The 23232-nt window shown below is 42.4% G+C and overlaps 2 protein-coding genes across 5 annotated transcripts; both read left to right on the plus strand.

The window, feature by feature from the left end:
- Positions 1–462: 462 nt before the first annotated feature.
- LOC311150219 (suppressor of cytokine signaling 2-like) lies at positions 463–1458 on the plus strand (the record flags this gene model as incomplete). The annotated part of the gene is made up of 2 exons (XM_084187585.1): positions 463–640; positions 959–1458. The coding sequence occupies 2 exons, from the start codon at positions 463–465 to the stop codon at positions 1456–1458; spliced, it is 678 nt and encodes a 225-aa protein (XP_084043711.1).
- A 7427-nt stretch (positions 1459–8885) lies between these two features.
- On the plus strand, positions 8886–23231 carry LOC311150222 (small integral membrane protein 29-like). Of its 4 annotated transcripts, none has more exons than XM_084187587.1 (5): positions 8886–8938; positions 17577–17877; positions 17996–18021; positions 18206–18311; positions 19816–21629. In XM_084187587.1, the coding sequence occupies exons 2-5, from the start codon at positions 17626–17628 to the stop codon at positions 19882–19884; spliced, it is 453 nt and encodes a 150-aa protein (XP_084043713.1). In that variant the 5' UTR covers positions 8886–8938; positions 17577–17625; the 3' UTR covers positions 19885–21629. The 4 variants fall into 4 exon arrangements, with proteins under 4 accessions (XP_084043713.1, XP_084043715.1, XP_084043716.1 ...); XM_084187589.1 differs by lacking the exon at positions 8886–8938 and adding an exon at positions 14212–14386 and having other exon boundaries at positions 19816–23231; XM_084187590.1 differs by lacking the exon at positions 8886–8938 and adding an exon at positions 14212–14342 and having other exon boundaries at positions 19816–23231.
- The last annotated feature ends 1 nt before the right edge of the window (position 23232 follows it).

A 23232-nucleotide genomic window follows, 5' to 3' on the forward strand; every position in this document is an offset into this window, starting at 1 on the left:
TTCTGAATAGGCTATTTCAAGGGTTAGACCTCTGGGGATTCCAAGTACGCACTCAGGCTCGTTAAGGTGAGAAATAGCCCACTTTCAAATAGGCCTAGATGTGAGCATATACAACTTTAGTCTAAGACATACTGTATTTTCCAGTAAGATTTGTCCAACGACCATAATATTAGAACGCATAGGCTATTCAACACAGCAAATTATTCAAATAATGTAGTGATGCTAACACAGGTTAATATATAGGGCTAGGCGTCACAGTGTCTGGCTTTTGGAAATTCTTTATATCATTTTTATAGAACTGATTAGGCCCCTATCCATTTTTATGTGTGACATTTAGTTGATTTGTGTATCTGTTTGCGTTCTTTTTAAGACTTTGGATGGGTTACACACAGCTGCGTGTCTGAAATAGTGGACAGTGACTCCTACCAGACCTCGGGTCGACAACAGATTGAGAACCATCGGATGCCCAAATCCTCCGGTGTACCATCGCCTTCAGGCCCAATGATTATTCCGACCAGTGCCCCCAACAAATCCCTCAATGCAGTCCGGCTAAAGGACACCGAGCTGGAACCACGTCGAATTGAGTCAAGAGAGAATGCCTCACGGTTGCAAAGAGCCATGTCTCACCTTCAGGAGTCAGGTTAGCATATTTTCGTTATTGCAGGCCTACATTTCGATTTATGGACTATTTCAGTCAGCTGTCTGTGGACTTTGAACACATTTTCTGTCTCATTAGAATATTCAGACAACAACCATATTGCATTAGGCCTACAACCGATTTAAATGTCATGTTTATATTTTTTTCCCAGAATGTATATCTGACATGAATGTAGCCTAACATTTAAATTCAGATGACATTATGTAAAGAATGTTTGACAGCCTAAACGTATTGCATCTAATATTACCATCTGCATGTCCCTCTCCCTCTTGCTCATGCTCCCCTCTGTGTGTTTTGCAGGCTGGTACTGGGGCCCCATGACAGCTGCTCAGGCTAAGCAGGTTCTGATTGATGCTCCAGAGGGGACTTTCCTTTTGCGGGACAGCTCCTACCAGGGCTACCTCCTCACCCTGTCTGTGAAGACCAGCCTTGGCCCCACACACCTCCGCATAGAGCATGCCACTGGCATGTTTGGCTTCGACTCTGTAATTGTGGCACGGCCACGACTGCGGCAGTTTGAGGGTGCTGTAGATCTGGTGCAGCACTATGCCCTGACTTACAAGCATCTGGCAAGTCAAAAGGATGGACTCAGGGCTCAAAATGACACAGGGGGGGGTAACCCTTTGGCCCCTACAGAGAAAACTCTGCAGCTCAAGCTCACCCGGCCCCTCCATAAAGTCTCCCCTAGTCTCCAGCACCTTTGCCGCATCACTATTAACCAACATTCTCGCTGTCACCAAGACTTACCCTTGCCTAGGCGGCTACAGGACTTTTTGCTGGAATACCCTTTTGTGCTGTAGGAAATGTTAATCAGATTTTTTGATACTCCTGAATTAGACAATTTCGATCAATGTCCTAATATAGTGCTGAAAATGGGCTTTCCTTTTCCCCCCACCTCGTCAGCTGTATACACGCTGGTTCCTAGATTACAATTTAGCAGATTTCTCTACAGATATCAGAGGCAAAATGTACCTACTTGGGGTATATTATTATTTCCTGAAATATCACCATCTTAGGTTAGTTAAACTAAATCAACAATTGAGAGTACTGAAATGGAATGCTGAAAAAAAGAACATACAAAAGAAAATGCCAAAGGGGAATAGATAAGAGGTTTGTTATTGTTATATAAACAGTATTGAAGAAAGATTATTGCATTAGAAATGGACCACATTAATTAAAAACACAATACACTATTTCAGCCAATTCCCCTCATACCATGGCTGTTATTGTGGAGGATTTTTAATGAATATCAATCATGAAGATTTCCAGATTTCCTTGCTGAAAAGGTGGCTGATCTGAGTGTCCTATCCATTCCCATTTTTTCTGAATCCTGAAGTGTAACTTGGTTATTATCAAGGCTGTGTAGTTTCAGCTGATCTCACTAACTTTTCGTTTTTTTGAAGACTGTCATTGTGCTAAATCAATATCAGGTCTAAATTAGGTTTCCTTATAGATCTTTGATATGCTGAAATAACCATCTCTTGAACTGAGGAATAACACAATAACAAACAGCAAAATGCTGCTTGTGAAGCTTCCTCATATTCTCCAACACTGCCTTATTTATAAATGAGAGTGCGCTTTCTATCATGGTTTATTTGCGACCATTTTGCAGAGCCATTTCGATATGACATTGATCTGTTTTCATCTGTGACAGTAGCCAAATTAACTCCATTAATATTGTTGTTATTTTTTATGATGATCACTGGTCTATGTCTCAAGGTCGGGGGAATTGGCCAATTGAAACAATGTAAGAATGTAATGTGAGAGAGTGTTGCATGTTTTCTATTTTTTTGTGGTTATACTTTGGTTAAGTTGTTTTACAGGGAGCATTAAAATCTTGTGTTGGTTAAAAAAAATCACTGTCTCTGTTTGTTTATCATTTTGGACTTGAGGGAATATGATTAAATATAGAATTGTTGTTTTTAATCATTAGACTGAATACGTTCCAGAACATTTTAGTTACTATAAGCCTCGCATGGGAGGCTACAATAAACCAAATAAACCTAGAAGATATGCAAAATGAATGGACCATTATTTGTGTTTCCATGAAATGTTCTGCTTTTTAAATGTGAAAATCAAGTATAAGCCTCATCTATTTATTTTGCCACAGAGCAATTTCATTTTTGTAGATAAGCCATTTTGTCGTAGAAATGTGATATTTTATAACTGCCTATTTTATAGCTGTCCCCGTATCTGCCTCTTGAGAATGATTGAGAATAGCAAAGGTGCATTTTAACAGTATTTTGATTAATCCCTTGACCTGGTTTGCTCAGCTTCAGCTCACCGCTCTTTCAAGGAAAGGAAAGACAGGGGAAAATGCAGTACTCTTTGAGGAAACCATAGAAACTACAAACAATAGTGTGTGTGCATGGGGGGGGGGGGTGGATTCTGCAATTGTAAGCCCTCTTTTACCTTCCCAGAATGATTAAGCCTGTTTCTGTTTGACCCCATGTTCACCCACAGACTCTTTGTGAAGGTTCTCTGGTGTTTCCTTTCATTTCAACGTGGACATTCATTGAATATTGTACAAAAACAATCTCCCCACTCCCAGCTTACGTCATTACAGAGAGATACTGCAAGTGTGCACAGAGAAGGTTGGGGCTTATGCTGTAGTAATATGATATCTCACTAATGCAGAGGTGTGTGTGTGTGTGTCTGAGTGTGTCTGTGTGTCTGTTTTTGTTGAGCCCATTGAATGACTCACCATTCCTGGAATGAAGATTCCCGAAGGCTGCTGCGCCCACAACTCACCCCCAGCTGATTCTCACTCAAAGAGAGCTGAAGAGAGAGAGAGCTGAAGAGAGACAGACAGACAATGAAAGAGAGGGATAATATCATTTTGAACAATCACTTTTTCATGCCATTTTCATAACAGTTTGCCATATTCATTCATGGCTTCTGTTTTTGTCTCATCAAACATCTTTATTACAGTTATTTTTTATCATTGTTACACATTCTTACTTCCCAGTAAGGGACTTCCTTAGAGGACCCTGACCTTGAACATACAGTGAGGGAAAAAGTATTTGATCCCCTGCTGATTTTGTACGTTTGCCCACTGACAAAGAAATGATCAGTCTATAATTTTAATGGTAGGTTTATTTGAACAGTGAGAGACAGAATAACAACAAAACAATCCAGAAAAACGCATGTGAAAAATTTTATAAATTGATTTGCATTTTAATGAGGGAAATAAGTATTTGACCCCCTCTCAATAAGAAAGATTTCTGGCTCCCAGGTGTCTTTTATACAGGTAACGAGCTGATATTAGGAGCACACTCTTAAAGGGAGTGCTCCTAATCTCAGCTCGTTACCTGTATAAACGACACCTGGGACCCAGAAATCTTTCTTATTGAGAGGGGGTCAAATACTTATTTCTCTCATTAAAATGCAAATCAATTTATAACATTTTTCACATGCGTTTTTCTGGATTGTTTTGTTGTTATTCTGTCTCTCACTGTTCAAAAAAACCTACCATTAAAATTATAGACTGATCATGTCTTTGTCAGTGGGCAAACGTACAAAATCAGCAGGGGATCAAATACTTTTTTCCCTCACTGTAATGTACTGTTCTGTAAATTATTGAAATAGTATGATTCATGAAAATACATTTCATTACATTTTTATTATAGATTGAATAAACACCAATATAACATTTTCTTCAGAGTTCATCCTCTTACTCCGGTGAAGAAGTGGTCTTTAGAACTGCCCAAATAATCACATTATTCTAGTTTCAAATCACGCACAAACAGCAGAGCAACAAGTCGATGTACAGTAAATGTCCATGCCCTGAATTAATTTAGGTTTACCTAGACCCACAAGTAAAAATTGATTTCATCTCCCCAGGACCAACATGAGTGGAGGTCTCACATTAGGACAAACTTGCTCAGTGCCAAATATGATTGCTTTTTACTTTCTCCATCCTCTCAAAATGCTTCATAAACAGGTGTAGACTAACAGGCCCTTCCCAACAATGCAGATAGAAACCTTTAGAAAAATAAATAAATAACACAAGGAATAAATACACAATGAGTAACGATAACTTGGCTATATACACGGGGTACCAGTACCGAGTTGATGTGCAGGGGTATGAGGTAGATACTGTATGTACATATAGGTAGGGATAAAGTGACAGGTAACAGGATAGATAATAAACAGTAGCAGCAGTGTCTGTGATGAGTCAAAAGAGTTAGTGCAGAAAGGGTCAATGCAGATAGTCCGCATAACTATTTGGTTAATCATTTCACTATTTAGCAGTCTTATGGCTTGGGGGTAGAAGCTGTTCAGGGTCATGTTGGTTCCAGACTCGGTGCATCGGTACCGCTTTCCGTGCAGTAGCAGAGAAAACAGTCTATGATTTGGTGGCTGGAGTCTGACAAGTTTTAGGGCCTTCCTCTGACACCGCCTGGTATAGAGGTCCTGGATGGCAGGGAGCTCATCCGCAGTGATGTACTGGGCCGTACACACTACCGTCTGTAGTACCTTGTGGTCGGATGCCAAGCAGTTGCCATACCAAGCGGTGACGCAGCCAGTCAAGATGCTTTCAATTGTGCAGCTGTATAACTTTTTGAGGATCTGAGGGCCCATGTCAAATCTTTTCAGCCTCCTGAGGGGGAAGAGCCCCATATAGCTCAGTTGGTAGAGCATGGCGTTTGCAACGCCAGGGTTGTGGGTTTGATTCCCACGGGGGGCCAGTATGAAACATGTATGCATTCACTAACTGTAAGTCGCTCTGGATAAGAGCGTCTGCTAAATGACTAAAATGTGAATGTAAAATGTAAGAGGCGTTGTCGTTCCTTCTTCACGACGGTGTTGGTGTGTGTGGACCATGATAATTCCTTGGTGATGTGGACACAGAGGAACTTGAAGCTCTTGAACCGCTTCACTATAGCCCTGTCGATGTGGATAGGGGCATGCATGGCCATCTGTTTCTTGTAGTCCATGATCAGTTTGAAAATGTCAGTGAAGACACTGGTCAGCGCATGTTCTGAGTACGCGTCCTGGTAATCCATCTGGCACTGCGGCTTTGTAAACGTTAACCTGTTTACTGACATCGGCTACGGAGAGCGAGATCACACAGTTGTCCGGAACATCTGGTGCTCTCATGCATGGTTCAGTGTTGCTTGCCTCGAAGCAAGCAAGCATAGAAGGCATTTAGCTTGTCTGGTAGGCTTGCGTCACTGAGCAGCTCACAGCTGGGTTTCCCTTTGTAATCTGTAGTAGTTTGCAAGCCCTGCCACATCTGACGAGCGTCAGAGCCAGCGTAGTAGGATTCGATCTTAGTCCTGTATCAACGTTTGGACTGTTTGATTGCTCGTCGGAGGTCGTAGCGGGATTTCTTATAAGCGTCGGAATTAGTGTCCTGCTCCTTGAAAGCGGCAGATCTAGCCTTTAGCTCAATGCAGATGTTTCCTGTAATCCATGGCTTTTGGTTGGGATACAGTGCAATCGTAAAGTATTCAGACCCCTTGACTTTTTCCAAATTTTGTTACGATACAGCCTTATTCTAAAATGGATTAAAAAAAAACACATATCCTCATCAATCTGCACACAATACCCCATAATGACAAAGCAAAAACAGTTTTATTTTTTATTTTAGCAAATGTATTTTTTTTTTAAGAAACTGAAATATTACATTTACATAAGTATTCAGACCCTTTACTTTGTTGAAGCACCTTTGGCAGCAATTACAGCCTTGAGTCTTCTTGGGTATGACGCTACAAGCTTGGCACACCTGTATTTGGGGAGTTTCTCCCATTCTTCTCTGCAGATCCTCTCAATCCTGAGTGGCACAGTGGTCTAAGGCACTGCATCGCAGTGCTAACTGTGCCCCTAGAGATCCTGGTTCGAATCCAGGCTCTGTCGCAGCCGGCCGCGGGCGGCGCACAATTGGCCCAGCGTTGTCCAGGGTAGGGGAGGGAATGGCCGGCAGGGATGTAGCTCAGTTGATAGAGCATGGCGTTTGCAACGCCAGGGTTGTGGGTTCGATTCCCACTGGGGGCCAGTAAAAAAAACAACAAAAAACATGTATTCACTAACTGTAAGTCGCTCTGGATAAGAGCGTCTGCTAAATGACTAAAATGTAATGTAAATGTAAGCTCTGTCAGGTTGGATGGGGAGCATCGCTGCACAGCTATTTTCAGGTCTCTCCAGAGATGTTCGATCAGGTTCAAGTTCGGGCTCTGGCTGGGCCACTCAAGGACATTCAGAGACTTGTGCCGACGCCACTCCTGCGTTGTCTTGGCTGTGTGCTTAGGGTCGTCCTGAGCGCTCTGTAGCAGGTTTTCATAAAGGATCTCTCTGTACTTTGTTCCGTTCATTTTTCCCTCGATCCTGACTAGTCTGGCCACTCTACCATAAAGGCCTGATTGGTGGAGTGCTGCAGAGATGGTTGTCCTTCTGGAAGGTTCTCCCATCTCCACAGAGGAACACTGGAGCTCTGTCAGAATGACCATCGGGTTTTTGGTTAACTCCCTGACCAAGGCCCTTCTCCCCCGATTGCTCAGTTTGGCCAGGCAGCAGCTCTAGGAAGAGTCTTGGTGGTTCCAAACTTCTTCCATTTAAGAATGATGGGGCCACTGTGTTCTTGAGGACCTTCAATGCTGCAGACATTATTTGGTACCCTTCCCCAGATCTGTGCCTCGACGCAATCCTATCTCGGAGCTCTATGGACAATTCCTTCCACCTCATGGCTTGGTTTTTGCTCTGACATGCACTGTCAGCTGTGGAACCTTATATAGACAGGTGTGTGCCTTTCCAAATCATGTCCAGTCAATTGAATTTACCACAGGTGGACTCGAATCAAGTTGTAGAAACATCTCAAGGATGATCAATGGAAACAGGATGCACCTGAGATCAATTTCAAGTCTCATGGCAAAGGGTCTGAATACTTATATAAATAAAATATTTCAGTTTTTATTTTTAATACAGTTGTAAAAAAATCTAAAAACAGGTTTTTGATTCGTCATTATGGGGTATTGTGTGTAGATTGATGAGGATTTTTATTTATTTAATCAATTTTAGAATAAGGCTGTAACGTAACAAAATGTGGAAAAAGTCAAGGGGTCTGAATACTTTCCGAATGCACTGTATATACGTACGGTCACTGTGGGGACAACGTCGTCGATGCACTTATTAATGAAGCTTGTGACTGATGTGGTAAACTCCTCAATATTATCGGGTGAATCCCAGAACATATTCCAGTCTGTCCTAGCGAAACAGTCCTGTAGCTTTCTCCATCCCCAACCAAGAACACATCTTTTTCCTAACGTTCACCATAAGCCACCATGGTCTACCTACTCTATGGCTCACACTATACATGTTTGTTTTCCCCCAATTTTGACAAAGCATTGTCCATTATCCGCCATGTGTATTCTCTCATTGTGTCTGCCTGTAGTTATTGGTATTAATTACCAAACAGGCATCACATGACCCAACTGTCATGTATCTCCATCCCTCTTTCCCCATTTGCAATATCATTTCCTCATTTTCTCTGAACTGGCTGCCTATGAAACAGACAGAGAGACATCTGTTTTCATGAGCTTGTTCTCTGTTTTCTAGGGCCTAGTGAGGGGAGGGGACTGGTGGTGCAGAGCCGGAGGGAGGGTGGGAGAGGGATGCGCAAATGCAGCTGCTCTCTGAAAAAATTGAACTGCAATTCCGGCAGTCTTTTTTCCTGGAAGGAGGAAAAAGCTGTGAAATTCCACTCTCTCACTGCTCCCACCACCTCTTCCAGCCCCCTTCCCCCATACATTCCTAGCCCAGGCCCTCATACATGCATACGTAAACAACTCCAACTCTGCCACCAAATGCTAAACAAGGCACACAAAGGCATTTCCACCGCAATATGCCCAGTGAAAATAAATCAATATTGTTGCATTTGATTGGGCTCTGGAGTTTTTCTTGATCCTATTGATCCTAGCCAGAAAAAAAAACTCTGGGCCATAGTCGATAGATGTTCAATTCCACCCTTACAACTAAATCTTAACCCACCATACAACTATCCCCCAAAAATGAAAACTAAACAATACATACTAGTATACAAAATAGTATACTTTATGTGGCTATGACAGTACTTAAATGCTGTACAGTATGAGTTTTGCGACACCTACCGACACATCAGGTGCATAGCTATCACTCATCCTCCGTCTGTTCCAGAGACGTTTCATTGGCTGCTTCCCTCCGTTGCTCATTGCTTGCATTCGTGGGTTGGTTTGTCAATCAAAGTGCTATTTTGTTTTCTTCCTGGTTAGCTGCACAGTGACAGAGGAGCAACAACATTCGGTGAGTGTTCATTTCAACTACTTTTCTAATCAAGGTAAATTGGACACATAATTTAGAGCTAGCAATGTGGTTATCCGCAGTGATACTCTTCTAAGACACTTGCAATTATTAAGCCAAAGATCAAAATAACTTGAGCTGCGCCAGCCAAAAGCTGTGCTGCGACACCCAGGTAGCTAGAGCTGCTCGATTCAGCAAGCTAAACGCACGATGCATGACATTGTTTGCATAACAACTTTAACGAACCAAGAAATATAGAGAATAGGCTAGCTATCATCGGATTAGTAGTAGTGGCTAGTAGGTAGAAAGCCATCATACAACCCAGTGTCGTGACTCGTGGTGGTGGCCAGCAGCAGCAGCTTTTTTGCTTGTTCACGTGTGTCGCGCTGCGCAGATTCGCTCAATTCTTCTTATCTGAATATTTAAATTATTTGTTTGAGTGTTAGTTCGTTAAATCAGAGCCCAACCTGAGCGGCATTTTACCCAAGTCCATCCATATGGATATTGTGTGGCTCACTTGACTATAGAATTGTAGGGAATATCCAAATCGAGTACCACAGTATGAGTCATAATACCCATAAAACCTAGCGGTCAAACAAGGAAACGGTTCCAATCTTTATTTCCACCATTCATTTTCCCATAGGGGATTTTAAAAGTAGTTAAAATAAGGGCTGTGTTTCGTGTAGGCTTACCCTGGCATGATGTTTCAATAACCGTGTAAGTCTCTCTAGGTCAAGGAGACTTATCAATATTTTCACCTGTATTTACCCCCCAAAATGAAAGGCTAATTAGCTTCTAATGTGGCTATCATAAAGAACTACAAATGCCATGATGATCTGGACGAGACTGCTGAATCGAGGCAAAGGTAAGAATCTCTGGATTAACTATCTAATGTTAGCTAAATTTAGTAATGAATAAATTGGCTAAATTCCTTTTTAAATGGGCAATTCTGTAAACTGTCTTGTGCAAGTTTGAAATTGACACTACCTGTTAGCAAAGGTGTCAGCTAGAGATGACGTGCAGGAGCTTGCAGGGATTTGTAGACTTGCATGATGTCTACTTTGATGCTAATTAACATTTTCAAATCTAAGAGTAAATAGAGCTGAATATATTGATAAAAGTCACCTTGTCCAAGAGAGATTTACATGGTTATCAAAGCGTCACGCCAGGGTAAGCCTACACGAAACACACCCCTTTTTAAAAAGTGTTTCTAATTCCCTATGGGAAAAATGAATGGTGGAAAAACGATTGGAACCATTTCCCTGTTTGACCGCTAGGTTTTATGGGTATTATGACACCTCCACTGAAGGGAACTATGTGACTTCTATTATTGGCCATATAAATCTCACAGAAAAGTTGTGATACAGCCTGGGATCGAACCTGGGTCTGTAGTGACGCCTCTAGCACTGCAATGCAGTGCCTTAGACCGCTGCACCACTCGGTCATCTATCTATAGATAAATGCCAACTGAAAGCTACTGGCCCAAATGAAAAGTATACTGTCCCGAATGAAAATAATACTGGCTCGGAAAAGCGGATGATTCGCGCATAATTTCTATTTTATCTTTAATCTGCGGTCATAGCCTATAAAGGAGTAGTTCACTATTTTACAACTTGAAGTTAGATGGTTCCTCACCCTGTGGGCCAAGAGAAACTGTAATCAATCCATGGTTCAGTTTTCTTTAAACAGCAACTACAAACTTCAGCTAACATTAGCCACCACAAGCTAACAATCAATGGAAGTGATGGGGGCATGTGAGCATGTTAAAGATGCCCTCAGATTAAAGATAAAATAGAAATTATGCGCGCATCATCCGCTTTCCTGGGCCAGTATTATTTTCATTCAGGCCAGTAGCTTTCAGTCGGCACTCCTTTTAAAGCTGCAATATGTCTTTTTAGGCGACCAACCCACTTTACATAGAAATGTGAGATATCGATCTGTCATTCTCATCGAAAGCTAGTCTAAGAAGCGGTATATCTGTTCAATGTGCGCTATTTCTATGCTTCCCATTCTTAAGTTTCATTTTTGCGTCTTTTACTTTCGATTTTGTACACCAGCTTCAAACAGCTGAAAATATAATATTGGTTATGGAAAATATATTTCACAGTGGTTTAGATGGTACAATGATTCTTTATACTATACTTGCTTGTTTTGCCACACAAACTGATATTAAGCAACTATTAGAATTTTAGCAAAATAAAACATTTGTGCAATATCAAAAAGGGTGTTATTGTTTGCGATTTAGTCAGCAGTCTATAGTTGTAGGGCCCTATAAAATCTGTTTTATATTTTGCTCAATTCTGTTTTCCTGGGTTTGTTTTTCCAGGTTGCTGTGTTTTCCTTGTTTTTTCAGGTTTTCACTATCAAAATCACACTTTTTTAATAGAAAAAACAAGACATTTGTTTTTATAAGTCCACAACAATGCTTTAACCACATCAGGAAACCATTTTTGAGGTCTGGGAACAATAAATATATAAAAAAGTTTCTTTGCGGATGTAGTTGCCCTTTAATTCAGCACCTAGCAAGAGACAGTTGTTTGGCTAGCTGTGTTTTTGTACTGTACAGTGTAGGCTACATGTGATGGCAGAAGTTGTAAAACGAATGTCCCGCGATTGATACAAATCATCATGATATCGTTCTGCCAGGTATGCCTACTTTGCAGTCAACATTTAATTGGGAAGGTTTTTTGGGAAAGCCTTTAGAAATGTTCATTCAAACAGGGCAGGATGACTGAATTGAGCATTGCAAAGATTCAACCAAGACTTTGGACCAAACTTTTTGAATACCTAGTTTGCATACGCATTGTTGCCTAAGCATTTCCTGGTAAATATAAGTTGAAACATCTTTCCTACCTACCATACACCACTCTCGTTCTTCAGTCTGTCGGCTTGGCCCCTAAGACCCTCATGAACTTCTACAGATGCACCATTGAGAGCATCCTGTAGGGCTGTATCACCGCCTTGGGCGTTAACTGCACCGTCCGCAAACGCAGGGTTCTCCAGTGCCCAACACATCACCGGGGGCACACTGCCTGCCCTCCATGACATTTACAGCACCCGGTGTCACAGGAAGGCCAAGAAGATCATCAAGGACCTCAGCCACCAGAGCTACGGCCTGTTCACCCCGCTACCATCAAGAAGGCGGAGCTGAGAGACTGAAAAACAGCTTTTACCTCCAGGCCATCAGACTGTGGAATGGTCACCACTAGCCTTAGTCACTATTCTAGCCGGCTACCACCTGATACTCTACCCTGCACCTTAGAGACTACTGCCCTATTTACATAGTCATTGAACACTGGTCACTTGAAAAATGTTTGCATAGTGTTTTAGCAACTTTATATGTATATACTGTATTCTATATAACTACTGCTGTACACACCTTTTCTATTCATATATATACATTAGATGTATATATATTTATATTCCGCTCTCTGACATTGCTCGTTCTGATATTTCTTAATTTTCTGGATTATGTGTGTATTGTTTGTTTCTTTTTATTTCTAGATATTACTGCACTGTTGGGGCGAGAAACACAAGCATTTTGCTGCACCTGCTATAACATCTGTGTACCTCTGTAGCTCAGCTGGTAGAGCACGGCGCTTGTAACGCCAAGGTAGTGGGTTCGATCCCCGGGACCACCCATACACAAAAAAAAAAAATGTATGCACGCATGACTGTAAGTCGCTTTGGATAAAAGCGTCTGCTAAATGGCATATTATATTATTATTATTACCTGACCAATAAACTTTGATTTGATTTGAGCTGCTCCATGTGACAACCATTTGAGAGCTGCGCGCTCTTGCTACCCGTAAGATTATTCAGCTCAAACTAGGTTGTGTGTGGGCGCGTGTGATTTATAATCTACATAACAAACTAACAGCTTCAGGAATTCGTCTGTTTTTTCATCAATTATATACAGTAGCCTAGATTGAAAAAGAGCATTATTACAATATTTTTTTCACTTGCCCAAGCGGGCCACTGACGTGGATGATTGACTGGCCCGGAGGGTTTCCAAAACATCCCCGGGCCAGCGGGCAGCCCTGTATGTTCGAATCAAATCAAATTGTATTTGCCACATGCGTCAGTGAAATGCTTACTTACAAGCCCTTAACCAACAATGCCGTTTTTATATATAAGTGTTAAGTAAAAAATAGATAAATAAAAATAATTAAAGAGCAGCAGTAAAATATAATAACAGTAGGTAGGCTATACACAAGGGGTACCGGTACAGAGTCAATGTGCGGGGGCACAGGTTAGTCGAGGTAATTGAGGTAATATGTACATGTGGGTAGAGTTAAAGTGACTATCCACAGATAATAAACAGAGAGTAGCAGCAGCGTAAAAGAGGGGGTGGGGTGAGGGGGACAATGCAAATAGTCTGGGTAGCCATGATTAGCTGTTTAGGAGTCTTATGGCTTGGGGGTAGAAGATGTTAAGAAGCCTTTTGGACCTAGACTTGGCGCTCCGGTACCGCTTGCCGTGCGGTAGCAGAGAGAACAGTCTATGACTAGGGTGGCTGGAGTCTTAGACACATTTTAGGGCCTTCCTCTAACACCGCCTGGTATAGAGGTCCTGGATGGCAGGAAGCTTGGCCACAGTGATGTACTGGGCCGTATGCACTACCCTCTGTAGTGCCTTGCGGTCGGAGGCCATACCAGGTGGTGATGCAACCAGTCAGGATGCTCTCGATGGTGCAGCTGTATAACTTTTTGAGGATCTGAGGACCCATGCCAAATCTTTTCACTCCTGAGGGGGTAGGCTTTGTCGTGCCCTCTTCACGACTGTCTTGGTGTGTTTGGACCATGATAGTTTGTTGGTGATGTAGACACCAAGGAACTTGAAGCTCTCAAACTGTTTTAACTGCAGCCCCGTCGATGAGAATGGGGGCATGCTCAGTCCTCTTTTTTTCCCCTGTAGTCCACAATCATCTCCTGTGTCTTGATCACGTTGAGAGAGAGGTTGTTATCCTGGCACCACACGGCCAGGTCTCTGACCTCCCTATAGGCTGTCTCATCGTTGTTGGTGATCAGGCCTAACACTGTTGTGTCGTCAGAAAACTTAATGATGGTGTTGGAGTCGTGCCTGGCCATGCAGTCATGGGTGAACAGGGAGTAATAATAATAATAATAATATGCCATTTAGCAGACGCTTTTATCCAAAGCGACTTACAGTCATGCGTGCATACATTTTTGTGTATGGGTGGTCCCGGGGATCGAACCCACTACCTTGGCGTTACAAGCGCCGTGCTCTACCAGCTGAGCTACAGAGGACCACAGTACAGGAGGGGACTGCGCCACACCCCTGAAGGGCCCCCGTGTTGAGGATCAGCGTGGCAGATGTGTTGTTACCTACCCTTACCACCTGGGGGCGGCCCATCAGAAAGTCCAGGATCCAGTTGCAGAGGGAGGTGTTTAGTCCCAGGGTCCTTAGCTTAGTGATGAGCTTTGTGGGGTTGGTGTTCCTCTTGTCCAGGTGGGAAAGGGCAGTGTGGAGTGCAATAGAGATTGCATCATCTGTGGTTCTTTTGGGGCGGTATGCAAATTGGAGTGGGTCTTGTGTTTCTGGGATAATGGTGTTGATGTGAGCCATGACCAGCCTTTGAAAGCACTTCATGGCTACAGACGTGAGTGCTACGGGTCGGTAGTCATTTAGGCAGGTTATCTTCGTGTTCTTGGGCACAGGGACTATGGTGGTCTGCTTGAAACATGTTGGTATTACAGACTCAGTCAGGGACATGTTGAAAATGTCAGTGAAGACACTTGCCAGTTGGTCAGCGGATGCTCGGAGTACAAGTCCTGGTAATTCGTTTGGCCCTGCGGCCTTGTGAATGTTGACCTGCTTAAAAGTTGTACTCACATCGGCTACGGAGAGCGTGATCACATAGTAATCTGGAACAGCTGATGCTCTCATACATGCTTCAGTGTTGCTTGCCTCGAAGCGAGCATAGAAGTGATTTAGGTTGTCTGGTAGGCTCGTGTCACTGGGCAGCTCGCGGCTGTGCTTCCCTTTGTAGTCTGTAATAGTTTTCAAGCCCTGCCACATCCGACGAGCTTCGGAGCCGGTGTTGTACAATTCAATCTTAGTCCTGTATTGCCTCTTTGCCTGTTAGATGGTTCGATAGAGGGCATAGCGGGCTTTCTTATAAGCGTCCGGGTTAGAGTCCCTCTCCTTGAAAGCGGCAGCTCTACCCTTTAGCTCAGGGCGAATGTTGCCTGTAATCCATGGCTTCTGGTTGGGGTATGTACGTACGGTCACTGTGGGGAAGATGTCATCGATGCACTTATTGATGAAGCCAGTGACTGATGTGGTGTACTCCTCAATGCCATCGGAAGAATCTCGGAACATATTCCAGTCTGTGCTAGCAAAACAGTCCTGTAGTTTAGCATCTGCGTCATCTGACCACTTCCTTATTAACCGAGTCACTGGTGCTTCCTGCTTTAATTTTTTGCTTATAAGTAGGAATCAGGAGGATAGAATTATGGTCAGATTTGTCAAATGGTGGGCGAGGGAGAGCTTTGTACGCGTCTCTGTGTGTGGAGTAAAGGTGGTCTAGAGTTTTTTTCCTCTGGATGCACATTTCATATGCGAGTAGAAATTAGGTAGAATGGATTTAAGTTTCCCTGCATTAAAGTCCCCGGCCACTAGGAGCGCTGCCTCTGGATGAGCGTTTTCCTGTTTGCTTATGGCCTTATGCAGCTCATTGAGTGCAGTCTTAGTGCCAGAATCAGTTTATGGTGGTAAATAGACAGCCATGAAAAATATAGATTAAAACTCTTTTGGTAAATAGTGTGGTCTACAGCTTGTCTTGAGATACTCTACCTCAGGTGAGCAAAACCTCGAGACTTGATTTCGTACACCAGCTATTGTTTACAAATATACACAGACTGCCACCCCTTGTCTTACCGATGTCAGCCGTTCTATCCTGCCGATATAGCGTTTATCCCGCCAGCTGTATGTTATCCATGTCGTCGTTCAGCCACGACTCGGTGAAACATAAGATATTACAGTTTTTTATGTCCCATTGGTAGGATATCCGTGATCGTAGGTCGTCTATTTTGTCTATACTTTTTATGGTAGGTTTATTTGAACAGTGAGAGACAGAATAACAGCAAAACAATCCAGAAAAACGCATGTCAAAAATGTTATAAATTGATTTGCATTTTAATGAGGGAAATAAGTATTTGACCCCCTCTCAATCAGAAAGATTTCTGGCTCCCAGGTGTCTTTTATACAGGTAACGAGCTGAGATTAGGAGCACACTCTTAAAGGGAGTGCTCCAATATCAGCTTGTTACCTGTATAAAAGACACCTGTCCACAGAAGCAATCAATCAATCAGATTCCAAACTCTCCACCATGGCCAAGACCAAAGAGCTCTCCAAGGATGTCAGGGACAAGATTGTAGACCTACACAAGGCTGGAATGGGCTACAAGAGCATCGCCAAGCAGCTTGGTGAGAAGGTGACAACAGTTGGTGCGATTATTCGCAAATGGAAGAAACACAAAAGAACTGTCAATCTCCCTCGGCCTGGGGCTCCATGCAAGATCTCACCTCGTGGAGTTGCAATGATCATGAGAACGGTGAGGAATCAGCTCAGAACTACACGGGAGGATCTTGTCAATGATCTCAAGGCAGCTGGGACCATAGTCACCAAGAAAACAATTGGTAACACACTACGCCGTGAAGGACTGAAATCCTGCAGCGCCTGCAAGGTCCCCCTGCTCAAGAAAGCACATATACATGCCCGTCTGAAGTTTGCCAATGAACATCTGAATGTTTCAGAGGAGAACTGGGTGAAAGTGTTGTGGTCAGATGAGACCAAAATGGAGCTCTTTGGCATCAACTCAACTCGCCGTGTTTGGAAGAGGAGGAATGCTGCCTATGACCCCAAGAACACCATCCCCATCGTCAAACATGGATGTGGAAACATTATGCTTTCGGGGTGTTTTTCTGCTAAGGGGACAGGACAACTTCACCGCATCAAAGGGACGATGGACGGGGCCATGTACCGTCAAATCTTGGGTGAGAACCTCCTTCCCTCAGCCAGGGCATTGAAAATGGGTCGTGGATGGGTATTCCAGCATGACAATGACCCAAAACACACGGCCAAGGCAACAAAGGAGTGGCTCAAGAAGAAGTACATTAAGGTCCTGGAGTGGCCTAGCCAATCTCCAGACCTTAATCCCATAGAAAATCTGTGGGGGGAGCTGAAGGTTTGAGTTGCCAAATGTCATTCTCGAAACCTTAATGACTTGGAGAAGATCTGCAAAGAGGAGTGGGACAAAATCTCTCCTGAGATGTGTGCAAACCTGGTGGTCAACTACAAGAAACGTCTGACCTCTGTGATTGCCAACAAGGGTTTTGCCACCAAGTACTAAGACATGTTTTGCAGAGGGGTCAAATACTTATTTCCCTCATTTAAAATGCAAATCAATTTATAACATTTGTGACATGCGTTTTTCTGGATTTTTTTGTTATTATTCTGTCTCTCACTGTTCAAATAAACCTACCATTAAAATTATAGACTGATCATTTCTTTGTCAGTGGGCAAATGTACAAAATCAGCAGGGGATCAAATACTTTTTTCCCTCACTGTAAATGCCTAACCAGCATGTGCATTTTTGGTCTTTTGCCTCCCTTAGGCATATTTCACACTGATTAGTGAAGGAGGAGAGACCATGTGGAAGTCACATGAACAACAAGGATGAGGCAAAAACAACTGGGAGGAAACTTGTTGAGGAGAGGACTGCTGCCGCCCAACTTCTCCCTCCGATTGGGGATTTGCTGCTTGACAGCCTAGCATCCCCTGTCCCACCCGCCACCCAAACATATGCAATGAACAGCACTACTCAGCCCCCTGCCATCATAGACAGGGATGTCGCAGTCAGCTCCGTGTTGGTACCATTCTTCCTCATTACCTTCATCGGGATAGCTGCAGCTGTGGTGAGTGGCTAACAGGGACATCACATGTTGGCCTACAGTGATACAGTTAAGAATTTCTACTTTGACGAGCTACGGCTTTAGATTATTACTTTTTTGAACCACCTTTTTTTTATTGCAGGTGATGTATGTGCGCAGGAAGAGAAGGTAACTTGCTTTTATTAATTGCTTTTATTCTCTTCCTTATTGCTCTCAGCAGGTGTATGGTTACTTCTTAAATTGGCCAACTCCTTTTGAACAATACACAGAAATCCTGCAATAATGTCCAAAAAGTGTATTTTTACATTGGTCACCATGTCACGGTATACTCCTTTCCTATTGTGTGTTTCAGAATTGACAGGCTCCGGCACCAGTTGCTTCCAGTCTATACCTATGACCCCTCAGAAGAATTACATGAAGTTGAACAGGAAATGCTGTGGAAAGAGGAAGATACTAAGGTATGATTTCACCCTCGTCTTTGTCTATGAATCAATTGATAAGCTGCAGTAAGATCCCTCCCTATGTGGCACTTTTATCCCATACATACGACTAATAAAACCTACAACTTTTACAAACACTAGATGGCGACATTGGCCACGCAAAAAATAGGTCTTTTTATGTAACGTCGTCACAGATGAAAGAAGGAGACGGATGTCTCACAGGATGTATACATCTGAAGTATCCATTTAGAACTTCTACTCACCACCACATATGGTGATGAGAGGAAGTCCAGTGGCGGGAGGTGTGAGAAGATGGAGCTAGATAGAATTTGGCCGACATAGTGCAAATGTTCTCATCGATGAAACATTCGATATCAATACAGTTTTCTGTTCCCAAAATTACAATATTTTATAAACAGTTTTGTAGACTTGACCCTTTGCCAATGTTTCAAGAACTTGCATTGTTTAGAAGGAGTGCAAAGGCAAATTGAGATATTGCACATTCACACTTCACAGAGAAGGCATTCACTACATGCTAAAACGCGCCAATAGGATCTCGCTAGCCCGTGCTTGACTCTGTCCACCCACCTCCTTGCTTGTTCTACATTTACATTATAGTCATTTAGCAGGCGCTCTTATCCAGAGCGACTTACAGTTAGTGCATACATTATTTAAATAAATACAAATTCATACTGGCCCCCCGTGGCGTTGCAAACGCCATGCTCTACCAACTGAGCTACATCCCTGCCGGCCATTCCCTCCCCTACCCTGGATGACGCTGGGCCAATTGTGCGCCGCCACATGGGTCTCCCGGTCGCGGCCGGCTATGACAGAGCCTGGATATGAACCAGGATCTCTAGTGGCACAGCACAGCCTTAGACCACTGCGCCACTCGGGAGGTCTGCCCACTATGCTTCATTTGCTCCTATTGGAAATGACGGTAATGAGATATCTTGGGTTAGTTGCCAGTATCTTTGATGTAGTAGTATCAAATGGAGCAGCTTGTGGCTCATCTTTGTAAAAAAATAAAGATCAGGCAAGAAAGTGGAGCTGTAGGATAATCTTTGCTCCCTTTTAGGAAGATTTTATGAATGACGATATTAACGAATGTAGACATTTATTTGAGAACTTGGTCAAATATAAAGGTAGGTTTATTTTGCGGAGATCCGGTACAACTAAGTACCCTCGCTTATATGTGAATTAGAGTTCGGAGCAGTCTGACCGCACGTTGGATGCCTTTCTATCTGATTCTCCCAGAGAATTGTCACCTGACGTGCTATCGCTTTACATTTGCGCGCGGTATAAATTGCGTGTCGTCCACGTGGGGGAAAACTCTCAGAGTTGGATCTGTTGGCGCTTGAGCTGTCGTTTCCGACATGGGTGTAAGTCAATTAAGCGTTAGGCACTTTGTGGGTCACTTAAGATATTTGCACAAAGTGTTGACTTCAAATGCATGCCATATACAACAGTAATGAGGAAGATCCGACTGTCTGAGTTTATCTCAAATCTAGTATGTCTTCAGGTGGTGAAGGGTTGGGCACGGTCCTACCAGCAGCAACGTCCCCTGTTGATGAAAGATGCCCATGCATGAGTGTGTTGGAGCAGGACATCGATCTGTGCCATTCTACAGATCAGTGGAGTTAACCCTTGAGATGCCAGATTTCTCAATCATTCAACGCAAAGGGGTTTTAAGAAAGCATGATACTTGAGAACAGCCTGTCATGCCTTCGCATCATCATCTTTGTCATTACCATCATCATCATCCATCCATCAGTCATCAACATCTCTGTTGGAGCATTTACTTTGTACAGCGTCAACCTCTAAGCTAAGGGGTGGTTGGGTATTATGTGAACCTCTGATGCCCTGCCCGTGTTCCCGAAAGCTGCGCCATACACTAAACCACGACACGTTGGCTAACTACTGGTGGACATTATTTATTTGAGATTATTTATTTGTTTTTAAAAACTGTGTTTGTGTGTATGATGATGTGGGTGTTACTGAAACATTTGCCTTAATGTCTATTGTTGCTGTTTTAAGTAGTACTATACCAGTGAGATTAGCAAAGCCTTGACCTTGGGTGGGATGCTTCCCATTGTACTACTAGTTTTAGTGGTGTAAAATTAGGTTACTATGTCCCTCACTATTCAATGTCATAAGTTACACAGATGTGCAGTGAATCAATTTGAGTCCTTAAGTTACTTTATTTTTCCTGTTTGTTGCACTGTGGTAATGAATACCATTATCAAAGCAACCAAACTAATTCCTCCTCCTCGTCATCATCCAGATATGTGATGATGAAACGGTGGTCAAAAGAGAAAGCAAGATTAATTCCTGTTCTTTCTCTATTTTGTTTCACTTAAGTTGAGTTTCAAACATTACATTCAGAAAGAGGATGTGCAGAGAGAGAACCCTCTGGCTGTATCGGGGATGTCACATGATGGCCAATGAATGTAGCTAGTCAATCAGCCTCCCCTACCCTACCCCACCCACTCCTCTCCACTATTTAGCTGTGACTACTGCCCTAAACATGTCCTGTTGGGAAGACAGGGCAACAGGATGATTGTTCTTCTAGCAGAAGAATCCATTTAGAAGAATGTCATAGGCCTGACTGTATGCAGTACTCAGGAAATCTCATGTCTTTAAAAGAATGAGTGAACAGTGATTCATCCTTGAATAATGTGCTCTAGTCTAAGTTACCCACCTTTCCTCCTTGCATTTGTGAATGTCATATATTCAGGATGCAAGATGAAGGCTCCCATTGAAATCAATAATCTTATCAGCGCATGTATATGTATGTAGGAATCCACTCTAAGAATGTAAACAGGGAAATATATATCATGTATTTCAATATATTTGAATGTGAAATTTAGAATTTTGACTTGAATAATGGACCTTTTCCCTGAATGCTAACTGCTACGTGTTACGCTCCACTATTTATGATTCCCATGCACATTAAACATATAATAATGCATTTGATTGAAATGCAGAGTTTGTTCTGAAAAGAAAATACAGGATAGACTACTGATGAAAATACAAACTTTAAATGTAATTTTGATATCACTGTTATCAAGGGTTTGCACACTATTGTTCAAGACTGTGATTATTTTTGTTGCTTTTCAATTGAAGCGCTGATTTCACTGTCCATGAAGTAAACTTGTATGTATGTTAGTGAGAATATGGACTTTTTATAGATGGTCTGGATGTAAAGCAAAAATAAAATGGAAAGAGGAGTTAATAAATGTGTGTATTTATTGATCCTTTCTGGATACAAGTTGTTGCAATAAAAATATAGACATTGTACATTTAAAGACAGTGTACATTAAAAAGAATGATCCCTTCTCATTAACTTGAATGAATTACATAACATGGATGATGTTGGTACATAAGGGCATTGTACATAGTCAAAATAGTTGCAGCTGTGAATGGATATTTAATTACCGGAGTTCCACATTAACATGATACATCCCAAATGGCACCCTATTAACTATATAGTGCACTACTTTTGGCGAAGACTGTGGTCAAAAGTAGTGCACTATAAAGGGAATAGGGTGGCATTAGGAACGCATACATGGAAAAGCACCCGGTGCCAAAGCCGCACCGAGGCCTACAACGGAATAACCTGGAGAGAACACCCACAGTCTTTGTCACTAAACACACACACACGACAATCTGAATCAAGCGAACATTTCAGTGCACCAGAAGTAGGATTTATTAAAAAGATAAAACACACCGGCTAATCTACCACAGTCAGCGAACACAATTTGCAAAGCTGACAGATCTCCATGACTTTACACATCATGTGACCTGTCTCTGTACGCTCACTTTAAAAACAAAGAGGAGCAGAGGGGTGTGTGTGTGAGCACACCTTCACTAGTAGCTAGGCTAGGCAGTCGTTTTTAAAATACCAAATAACAGTCAGATTAAAAAAGACAAAAAATACACAGACTATGTAATACAAACATTTCTCGCACACATGCCAGAGTTTACATTGTACATTTGAAACCAGTTGAAGAATGCAATATGGGAAAGTTTAAAGTAAGCTGTAGTCAAGTGAGGTATGGGATTTTGGGCCTTGTCAGGCCCGTTGCAGTTTTCCGGGTTTTTATAACTGAGATTGTAGCAGCTTATAGGTTTGAGGAGAGGCCCAGTAACTGGACTGTGATCAAGATATACCTGACACTGAGAAACACAAATAAAACAACATTGTTTTTCTGGAGTAGACAGCAGACACTGACTGTATCCTCAAAGAAAGAACAGAATATTTCAACATCCTGTACAAAGTGATGACGACACACAAAAGGCCTTGTAAAGCAGTGAGAGGGGAAATGGAATGATCAGCTATTATACAGAACCATTGGATAAAACAGTGCCACAACAGTAACAATCCAGCTCCTAGTTTGGCCAACCAGTTTGTTACACAGTTCACCTAGAACTGACCAAGTGGCCACAGGTCGCAACAAATACTGTACACTGGAGGACCACATTAAGAGGAACAGCAGATGCCACAGAGTTCAATAAAAGCTTCCTGGAGTGATGAGAGAATGTAGCTCCCCAATCAATTAATCCCTACACATCCTTAAGCCATTACGACATTATTATGATGAGTTTTCGTAGACGTCAAAGCAGCACAATTACTCAGGTATTTGAGGCATGTTATGACCCAGAGGAACACGATAAAACACAATCAGTCTGATCAAATCTTTGATTAGTAACAGTACACTTTAGTTTACACAAACCTTTTCCAGTGGAGCCCCAAAGAGGCTATAGGAAGACAAGCACAAGCCACATCAGAGGCTAGTTAGGGACAGCTTATTTTGGATGGGAGGGAGGAGGAACAATTCTGCACAATCAAAGGAGTAACAGGGAGAGGTCTACTACAGAGTTTATACATGGATAAAATGTCTATAATAATATATTTAATGCTCATACTGTATTTTCT

The sequence above is a fragment of the Coregonus lavaretus genome, assembly GCF_964263955.1.
Source record: "Coregonus lavaretus genome assembly, chromosome: 22".
Lineage (NCBI taxonomy): Eukaryota > Metazoa > Chordata > Actinopteri > Salmoniformes > Salmonidae > Coregonus > Coregonus lavaretus.

Coding starts and splice junctions, on each gene's coding strand:
- LOC311150222 (XM_084187587.1), top strand. CDS start 17,626: ATGAACAACAAGGATGAGGCAAAAACAACTGGGAGGAAACTTGTTGAG. Junction 17,878..17,995: donor TCGGGATAGCTGCAGCTGTG/GTGAGTGGCTAA, acceptor TTTTTATTGCAG/GTGATGTATGTGCGCAGGAA. Junction 18,312..19,815: donor GGAAAGAGGAAGATACTAAG/GTATGATTTCAC, acceptor GTATGTCTTCAG/GTGGTGAAGGGTTGGGCACG.